This window comes from Nomascus leucogenys, chromosome 4 (assembly GCF_006542625.1).
Source record: "Nomascus leucogenys isolate Asia chromosome 4, Asia_NLE_v1, whole genome shotgun sequence".
NCBI classification, from domain to species: Eukaryota; Metazoa; Chordata; class Mammalia; order Primates; family Hylobatidae; genus Nomascus; species Nomascus leucogenys.
The window spans coordinates 101,418,006-101,427,997 of NC_044384.1; the positions used below are offsets into that span (position 1 = coordinate 101,418,006).

General features: G+C 56.8%; 1 protein-coding gene across 2 annotated transcripts in view; it reads right to left on the bottom strand.

Moving 5' to 3' along the window:
- The window catches only part of GNAI2 (G protein subunit alpha i2), a 30,424-nt gene extending 20,706 nt beyond the window's left edge, over positions 1–9,718 (bottom strand). Inside the window, exon 1 of one of the 2 annotated variants that reach the window (XM_004087894.3) lies at positions 7,806–9,718. Coding sequence is in view for 1 of the 2 variants with exons in the window: in XM_003257095.4 (XP_003257143.1) it covers positions 2,212–2,536 (325 nt within the window). In the remaining variant the exon portion in view is untranslated. Of the gene's footprint in view, positions 1–2,211; positions 2,709–7,805 lie in introns of those variants that run through there. The other variant, XM_003257095.4, reaches the window with a different exon arrangement.
- Positions 9,719–9,992: the final 274 nt, after the last annotated feature.

Below are 9,992 nucleotides of genomic sequence, written 5' to 3' on the forward strand. Positions count from 1 at the left end.
ACCCTGCAGGGTCTTTATTCCCAACCTACATCCCCAACAAGAACCACCAGGAGGCTCTTGTTCTCCCCATCCTGAGCTGGGGCACTCCTTTGGCCAAAACCCAGGAAGCCCACTTCACAGAGTAAGCAAAGGCCAGAAGGCCAGGACCCCAGGGTGAACTCCCCAGGCTAGAAAGTGCTAAGCCAGACCCTGCACCCCTGGCTGCTGCCAGCCCAGTGTGGCAGGAGTTGCCAGGTCTCACTTGCCTTAGCCCAAAAGCTGAGCTGGGCTCCAAGGAGCAGGCCTGGTGGGATGGGGGACCCTTCTGGTGTCAGGACACAAAACTAGCCAGAAGCCCTGCGTTCCCCCAGCTCTATGGTCCAGTCTTGCATTTCCTCGGCCACCACAGTAACTGCAATCAGCCTGGGGAGGGGCTGTCTAGAGACTCCTGGCTGGGCACTGGGAGGCAGCGGTACCGGAAGTGCCCTCCCCAGGCCCGTCGGGCAGCAGCAGCAGCGGCGACGGGCATTCCGCCGCGTCGACACCCACTCACTGCCGCTGCCGCACTCACAGCAGAGACAGGAAGAGGCAAGCGCCCAACGCAAAGCAGCCCAGGAGGCTGGGCCGCCGCCCCTTCCCGCCCCTTCTCTTCCTCCCTGAGGCAGCAGCGAAGCGGATGCCATTTTGAAACCTCCGAGGCTGTGCCCCGGAGGCCGGGTCCGCCGGGACAGTCAACAGATGGCCCATAATGGACATACATGCTGTTCCTCGGCCACAGGCCCAGCACGAAAAGCCCTGCTTTTCACAGCCTGGGAGCCCCATGACAGTTCTGAAGCCGAGGGGCCACACCCCCCTATGCACTTCTCAGCCTACAAGGGTGCTGCGCTGTTGCAAGGGCCTCCCTCCCCCCAACTCTAAAACCCCCAAATCAAAATTAGACTGCCACTGGGCACCACACCTACCTCCAGTGGGAAGTTGGATGGGGACAGCCAGTAGGCCCACCGTCTTTGCAAAAGGCCAGCTGGGATGCTCAGAGGCACCCTGGCCCACCCCCAGCTGGCCCCTCAACTCCTCATTCAGCTGGTCCACCATCCCCCTTCACAGGGTCCCAAGATCCAACAAGCCCCTCCAACTCTCAGAGGCTACATCCCAGGCCTTGCAGCCCAGAAGGGGTGTGGGCAGCCCAGCACCTACTAGCAGATCTCCTGGGCTCACCCGCAGGGGCAGCAATATGTCGGCTGTCTCACCACTTCCACTTCCCCCCACCCCTCTAGCAGCCACCATCTTTCCTGGCCTTGGAGGCGGCCACAACCCTAACTCCTCCACTCTCTCTCCTACTTCCCAGACTGGCCTTCGAAACTGGAAAACATAGAGCCTCCTAGGGAAGCCTGAGGCCTGGCCCCCTCCCCCAGCGTGACCAGCGGAGCCTCAATCCAGCCCCGTGGGGGTTCTGCGTAAGGCAACCTAGGCCCTCTCCAACCCAGGGCTCCCTCCTCCTAGCCCAGCCCACTTGGTGCAGGAGGGGTTGAGGGATCTGGGGAAGGCCAGAGTGTAAGAGGACTTATGGGAGGATCAGCAGAGGGTTTCGGGAGTGATGCCTGCAGAGAAGGATCTGGAGAGCAGGAAGCAGGGAGCAGGGCTCGCTGAAGGGGTTCCAGCTGGAGAGGGAGCTCAAGAACAGTTTCCCACTCGAGAGGTTCCTTGGGTCAGAGTGCACAGGTGGAGGATACAGATTCCAGACTAGGGATGTGGCACAGAAGGAGAAGGAGGGAGTGGGTGGGGGGCCTGGTAGGGGCCCCGCGGGATGCTCATGCCCAATAGGAATAAAAGGCGCAGGTGAGGAAAACAAGCGGAGCCTGAGGGTTGGGGAACAAGTGGCGGGTATCCTGGGGGTTTGGGTAAAGTGTAGGGAAGGATGGCGGGGGCTCTGAAGTTCTGTGAAGCTAGTTAGCAAGGGGGGATGGCCAAGCAGGGCACTGGACCGCGGGTGTTGGGGCACTGTTGACTGGATTTGGAGGTCTGGGGTCTGGGATGGGATAGGGGTCTGGTCTAGAATCTGGGCAGGATCAAAGGTCTAGTCCAACCTAGAGTTTTCAACCCTGGTCCTGGCCCAAGTGTGGGGTCCCAGACAGCCTGGGTCTGGGAGTTTGAAGCCCTAGTCTGGGAGGTCAAAGTCCTTGTCTGGGGATTCGAGCTGGGAATCAAGGATCCCAGTGCGGGACGCGGCCTCACCCAACAGCAGCAACTTCACCTCCCGCGCCGCCTTCTCTCCGTCCTCCCGCAGGTTCTTGTCGATCATCTTAGAGCGCTCGGCCGCCGCCTTGTCCTCGGCGCTCACGGTGCAGCCCATCCCGCCGTCCGCCGGCCCGGCCGCCGCCCGGCCCCCACACGGCCCACGGCCCGGCTCGGCCCCGCCCGACCCACTCCGCTCCCACCACCAGCCCTCTGAGGGAAGCTCTCGGGTCGGCAGTTCCGAGCGACTGCGGGAGGCGCCTTCCCTACCGCCGCGCACCGACGGCGGGGCGGGCCGGGGGTGGGGCCTGGGCGAACCAAGCATGGGACTGGGCCGGGGCGGGCCTGCAGGCGGGGCCAGAGGAGATTCGAGGCTGGTGATTGGCTCGAGGGCGGAGCGAAGGGGGAAGTTAGGCACCGCCCAGGCTCGGGCCTGGGCTGCAGGCGGGGCCACGCGGAGAAAAGGCAATAGGGGTGTTTCCAAACCCAGGGACCCGGCACTGGGCGGGCTGCAGGCGGGACCGGGCTGTGATTGGGTGCGGAGCGCCGGGAGCTCCGTTGCTGGACAGCCGGGAGGGCGGATCTGTTAGTCTGAGGGGGGATCCGGTGCCCTCGAGGGCAGAGCAGGAACCGGCCCTCTGAGCTTCTGCGAGTTGGGCGAGTTAGGTGGAGGAGGCGTGTCTTTGTCATTTGTTAAAGTTAATGAGTCCAATAAACTTGTTTTGGGATCTGCAGAACTCGGGAGCCTTTCCGGACTGCGGTTTTCTCAATCTTAAGGCGGGTTTACCGCCTTCTCCTTCTGGGTTGCAGCAAGTCGAAAAAGGGGGAAAAAAGGCCGGGCGCAGTGGCCCACGCCAGTAATCCCAGCTCTTTGGGAGGCCGAGGCGGGCGAATCACTTGAGGTCAGGAGTTCGAGACCAGTCTGGCCAACATGGTGAAACCCCGACTCTACTAAAAATACAAAATTTAGCCGGGCGTGGTGGTGGGCGCCTGTAATCCCACCTACTCAGGAGGCTGAGGCGGGAGAATTGCTTCAACTCGGGTGGCGAAGGTTGCAGTGAGCCGAGATCGCGCCATTCATTGCACTCCAGCTTGGGCGACAGAGCAAGACTCCGTCTCAAAAAAAAAAAGAAAAATTGATTTCCATCTTTACACCTTTGCCTAGGCTGTCTCCTTTAGCTAGGTGGCTTCTCATATCCATCCTTCCCCAATCTACCAGGAGGCATTCTTCAGCAGGCAGCCATCCTGGACTCCAATCTGGGACCAGGCAATCAGGACCCAAGGGAGAAAGGGAGAGAGGGTGAGAGGGTGGAGAGGTAGGAAGACAGGAGGGCGGGCAGGCAGGGTGAGGGGGTTGGGAGGGAAGAAAGAGGAAGAAGTTGCCACTGGACTTCTAGAAACAAAAGTGGCCATTACTTATGACCTGTCTCTTCCATGGCCTGTCCACATCTGGAGGTGGCCATTATCCCACATCCCACCCTCCTGTGGCCTGTCCGCACTAGGCAATGGCTGCAACCCTATGGCCAGGCAAAGGTGGGGCCGAGGCAGCAGTGTTTCTAGCTGAACATTTCAAGTCTTTCTGATCCTGTGCTCCAGGAGGAGCCCAGAGCCCCAGCCTCGATTGGACATTTGAAGGGTCTGCCAAAGATTAACCACGAAGGCATTTTGTGTGACCCCAGTGCCATAAGGCCAGGAGGCCCCAGCCCAAAGACAGGGAAGGCCCCTGAAGCAAGACAGGGTGCTTGCCACCAACAGCCCAGTGTTTAGCATAAACCCCTTCCTTAGAACCTTGGTACACATTTTGGCTGGGCATGGTGGCTCATGCCTATAATCCCAGCACTCTGGGAGGCTGAAGCAGGCAGATCTCTTGAGGTCAGGAGTTCAAGACCAGCCTGGCCAACATGGTGAAACCTTGTCTTTACTAAAATTACAAAAATTAGGCCAGGCGCGGTGGCTCACACCCATAATCCCAGCACTTTGGGAGGCTGAGGTGGGTGGATCACCTGAGGTCAGGAGTTCGAGACCAGCCTGACCAACATGGAGAAACTCTGTCTCTACTAAAATACAAAAAATTAGCCAGGTATGGTGGTGGGCAACTGTAATCCCAGCTACTTGGGAGACTGAGGCAGGAGAATCGCTTGAACCCAGGAGGCGGAGGTTGCAGTGAGCTGAGATCATGCCATTGCACTCTAGCCTGGGCAACAAGAGCGAAACTCCATTTCAAAAAAAAAAAAAAAAAAAGGCCGGGCGCGGTGGCTCACGCCTGTAATCCCAGCACTGGGAGGCCGAGGCAGTGGATCACAAGGTCAGGAGATCGAGACCATCCTGGCTAACACGGTGAAACCCCATCTCTACTAAAAATACAAAAAATTAGCTGGGCTTGGTGGCGGGCACCTGTAGTCCCAGCTAGTGGGGAGGCTGAGGCAGGAGAATAGCGTGAACCCAGGAGGCGGAGCTTGCAGGGAGCCGAGATGCTGCCATTGCACTCCACCCTGGGTGATAGAGCAAGACTCTGTCTCAAAAAAAAAAAAAAAATTAGCTCGGCATGGTGGCACCTGCCTGTAATCCTGGTTACTCAGGAGGCTGAAACAGGAGAATCACTTGAACCTGCGAACTGGAGATTGCAGTGAGCTGAGATCACACCACTGCACTCTAGCCTGGGCAACAGAGCAAGACTCCGTCTCAAAAAAAAAAAAAGAACCTTGGTACACATTTTGTTCCAGCTCCCAATCCCCAGGCTGGCTGTTCTCCCTGGAGTATCTGCATATCCCTATCTGAATGTCTCTCTTGCTGAGGAGTCATTGGCCTGGAAGTCCTCCAATGACTCCCTCAGGCCCCCCTCCTGTCCTGAGACATGGGATACGATGCCCCATGTCCACCACTGCTCTGAAGTTCAAGCCGGCCCTGCCACGGGCATGCAACATGTTGAGGACACATAATGCCCACCAGGGCCACAGATATGCTGTAGACACCCACACATAGGTCAGCCTCCAACATGCCTCAGATCCACAGAACACACGCTACAAAAATGGGTACACATGGCCAAGAATACAGTCTGTCCACGCACGGACTACAAACTGGCTTCCAAGGTGGGCCCCTCCCCTTCCCTCTACCCGTCACCCTGCCCCAGGCTTGAGAGCCGATCCTCGCTCCTCTGGCCTCTCTAGCCTGCTCCTAGCAACAGCCAACAGCTCTCACAGTTGCCAGGCAACAGGGAGACACTGTCAGCCCCTTGGAGGCCCAGCTCTCAGTAGGTGGGCGCAACACAGACCCCAATCTATGGAGGCAGGGCAGGATGGGGCTACTGGAAGGCATGGCCTTCCCCAGCCTCAGGCCAGGTCCTGTGGTTATGGCACCCTTCCCGTCAGTTAGCTGCTCCTTTCCAGTCCTATGCTCTTCCCAGGGAGTCCAGCAACCCTTGCTTCCACCCTGCTAGCTGCTCCTTCTCCATCTCCATGGGGTCCCCAGAGCTATGGCCAGGCCTCTGCTTGCCACTCCAGTCATACACCTCCCACTCCGGGGGCTCAGAACCCCACAAGGTCCTCTCCAGCCTGACCTCTTTGATTGCCAGCCCCATGTCCACCACTGCTCTGAAGCCTCCCCAAGACACCTAGGCACCTCAAATCCACACTGTCCAGAACTGGGTACATCCCATCCCACTGGCCCCTGTTCCTAGGCTCTCCACCACTTCATGATCCCCCCACCAGCCATAGCAATGACCCCCCTCCCCTACCCCTATATGCCGTCAGCCTCTTCCCTACCTCAATTTCCCCTCCAATCTGTATTTGTTCTCTGTCCCCACTATCTCCCAGCCTAGGACTCTAGCCTCTTCCTTGGCTCTCCTGTTTCCCTACAATTTATCCTCCATATGGCAGCCAAGGGCATCCTACTGAAAGAAATCACATCACCCCCTTGCTCGGAAACTTTCTGTGGTTCCCCAATGCCCTGAGAGTAGATGAAGCCCCCAAACACACTGGTTTGGACTCTGCAGCAGGTGGAGGCTGTAGGCTGGCAGTTGGAAGCAAAGACTCTGGGGAGCAGTTTGCAAACTTGCCAGCTACTTGTTACTTTGGACAAGTACCAGAAACTCCCTGTGCCTCGGTTTTCTTATCAGTAAAATGGGCCTAACGGTTATACATACCCAAAGCACAGGCAGAGGTCAGTACTCCAGGAGGAAACATGTAAAACATGCAGAATGTGCATGGCACATAGGAAGCCCTCAATAAGGGTGAGGTGTTATAGTAGTGATTTCTTTTTTTTTGAGACTGAGTCTCGCTCTATCACACAAGCTGGAGTGCAGTGGCATGATCTTGGCTCACTGCAACCTCTGCCTCCCGGGATCAAGTGATTCTCGAGCCTCAGCTCCCCAAGTAGCTGGGATTACAGGCGCCTGCCACCACACCCGGCTAATTTTTGTATTTTTAGTAGAGATGGGGTTTTGCCATGTTGGCCAGGCTGGTCTCAAACTCCTGACCTCAGATGATCTGCCTGCCTTGGCCTCCCAAATTCCTGGGATTGCAGGCGTGAGCCACCGTGCACAGCCCTTTTTTTTTTTTTTAAATAGAGATGGGGTCTCACCATGTTGTCCAGGCTGGTCTCAAACTCCTGGGCTCAGGAAATCCTCCCACCTTGGCCTCCCAAAGTGCTGGGATTACAGGCATGAACCACCGTGCCTGGCCCAATAGTAGCGATTTCTGTAAAGCTTTATGATTGTCCCCACTCAAGGGTCCACCTCATGTCCCTCCACTTGCAACACACTGGCACTCCAACCATCTGGCTTGCCTTGCTCTCTCCATCCCCCGATCTTCCATCCCATCCCCCTACCCTGTTAAATTAATCCCTCCTCCCACCTTTCATTCCCTGGCTGTGAGCTGGGCTTCTCTGAGTCCCATTGTCCTCGGGCTTCCCCTTCCCCAGCCAGATCCCACTATTCTGGTGGTGGGTCTCTCCCACTCATATCCGTAATTCCAGGCCCCTTGCAGGGTGGCAGGTAAATATGTGTCAACTTAAATGAGTAAGGCCGGGTGCGGTGGCTCATGCCTGTAATCCCAGCACTTTGGAAGGCTGAGGTGGGCAGATCATGAGGTCAGGAGATCGACTATCCTGGCCAACATGGTGAAACCCCATCTCTACTAAAAATACAAAAATTAGCTGGGCGTGGCAGTGCATGCCTGTAATCCCAGCTACTTGGGAGGCTGAGGCAGGAGAACTGCTTGAACCCGAGAGGTGGAGGTTGTAGTGAGCTGAGATCGCACCACTGCCCTCCAGCCTGGCAACAGAGGTAGACTGTGTCTCAAAATCAATCAATCAATCCATCAATCAAACTCTTCATCCCGGAGCTGGGAGCTGCTGCTTCTATGGAAATATTCATGTAGTTGTATACGCAGAGAAAAGAGAAACCAGTGGTGCCTGGGAAGGTCAGGAAGCTTTCTTTGAGGAGGTGATGTGGGGAGTGCTAGAGGGAGAAGAACAGTGAGGAAGAATATTGCAAGAAGATGGAAGAGTACTTGCAAAGGTAGGGTGGTAGGTCTGAGAGGCAGGAGTCTGGGGAAGGGCCAGTGAGAAAATCAAGGCTGAGAGCTAGAGAAACAAACCCCTTGCTTTGCAGCTGAGTCAGCTGAGGTCCAGAGTGGGCCAGGAGCCAGTCACAGTCATCCGTGAGGTACATCGTGGGCATCTCAGTTTCTTCATACTCAGGAATCCAGGAGTCCTTTCAGGAGAGGTCATTTTGGGGGCAGAGGGCAGCTGCCTAGCCAGGGCCTCACGAGCACCAGAGGAGGCATGACTTGTCCCCATGCCCACCAGGCCCAGCACCGCTTGGACTGGACCATAAAGGACAATGGAATGACATCAGCAGAGTTGAGGGTGGCCCCTCAGCTGAAATGGGGAAGTGGCAGCTGCTGGCTGACCCCTACTGCCAGAATAGCCTTGGGGCTCACCATAGGCAGCACAGCAGGTCCAGCTTGGCCTGGGTTCCTATCAAGCAGTAGCCCTGAGCAGGGTGAGGAACGAAGACCCTCTCAGTGGGCTGTGACATGCTTGCCTGCAGGCTCTAGGAAGGGGAAGCCGCTAGCACTTCCCCAAAGGCAGTTTCAGGGTGGGTGTCCCTGTCCCTGCCCAGAGTCCAGGACTAGGTAGGACCCCACAGGGATGCCCAGAGTTCAGGGTCATGGCTCTCAGATGACAGGGAGTCCCTGGCCAAGGACCTATGACCAACTCAATCATAGCCTTGCAGCTACTGCTTGTAGACCTGGGTGGCCACAGCTTGCTCCCGCCTTACTGCCCTGGGGCAGGCTCTACTTCCTGGTACATCTCCTGCGCTTTCCCCTTCCTGCTTCTTAGCCCAGTGGAAGTTCTGAAACTGGAGTCAGCCATCCTGCCCTCCCTCCCTGCTCCCTGGCAGACCCCTCTTCCCAGGCCTCTCTTCATCCAGGAGGAAAACTCGAAAGCCTGCGGGTCCTGGATCCCAAAGTCCCCCTTTCTGGTCATCCACCCTCTTCACAGATCATTGGCTTTGACCTGGAGAATTCAGGCCCCAGCACCCCTTCCCCATAAGCATCTGGATTAGGCAAGGGGGCCCAACCTGACACAGGGGCGGGGGCTGGGGGGCAGTGCGGGAGGATCCAGAGGAAGGGGTCATTTGTTCAACCACTGTTCCCTGAACATATTGCCTGCCAATGTGCTGAGAACCCTATGGTAAAAGAGGCAGCTGGGCCCTGTCCTTGAGGAACACACACCAAACAAAGAGGGAAATGAACTTCACCATTTCAGAGGAAATCAACAGGGTGACACTAGAGCCGCTGGGAGGTATGTGCAGGAGAAGACAGTCTGAGGAGGGGATCTTTGAATCATGTGGAAGGACCAGTCTTGTAACAAGCCAGAAGAGAGTGACGACAGAGGCAGCAGCAAGTGCAAGGGCCCTGGGGTGGGAAGGAGCTGGATGCTCCCGAACCAGAGAGGAGTCCAGCCAGGCCAGAATAGCGAGAGCAAGAGAACACTGGTGTGAGAGGGGACTGCCATGAGGCATCATGGAGGAACAAGCCACACAGGGGGTTCCCAAATCTCCAGGGGATGCTGAGGTAGGGGCACCAACATCTTCAAGCCAGTGATCCATGCCTAGCCCTACAAACCCAACTGGTTCAGGCATTCAGGGTGCTCCTGTATGACTGGGGAGGAGCTACCCAAGCCCTGCAGGGAACTCAGGAGCTCTCAGGGCTTTGGGGCCAAGGACTAAACTTAACCTCCCTCCTTCTCTTTGTCCTTGAAGAGTTCATGGTACAACCTGCCACTGTGCCTGTTGCATAGGCAGTCTCCAAAGGCCACCTCCCCTGGGAAGCCCAGGGTCCTTGGGGGGCCTGGGAAATGATAATCAATTCTATTCCCAGGAGCTACTGCTTTGTTCATGTTATTGCCTAGTCCTCTTTGCCATGCTTTCCAAAGGCTGGGGCTGGTAGCCTCTCCCTCGTTAGGGCTGTCATTAGCACTGCTTCCTGGAATTTAATTTAATGAAGGAGCAAAAACAGCCCTAATGAAGGTGATGCAACAGCAAACAGCCAACCAAGGTGCACCTTGCCAGCTGGACTCAGGGGCTTCCTGTAGATTGTGACTAGGAGCAAGGGAGTAATAGGGGAGGAGGGACCTGTTGCGGGAGGGAAGCTGGTCACTGAGTTCTGGACACACAAGCATTGCTCTGCCTGTACCGTATGGAGCAAATACTGCGATCAAGGCCAAGCAGACAGAATTAGGGAAGTGGGCCTTGTCAGGAGTGACTTCAGGCTGTT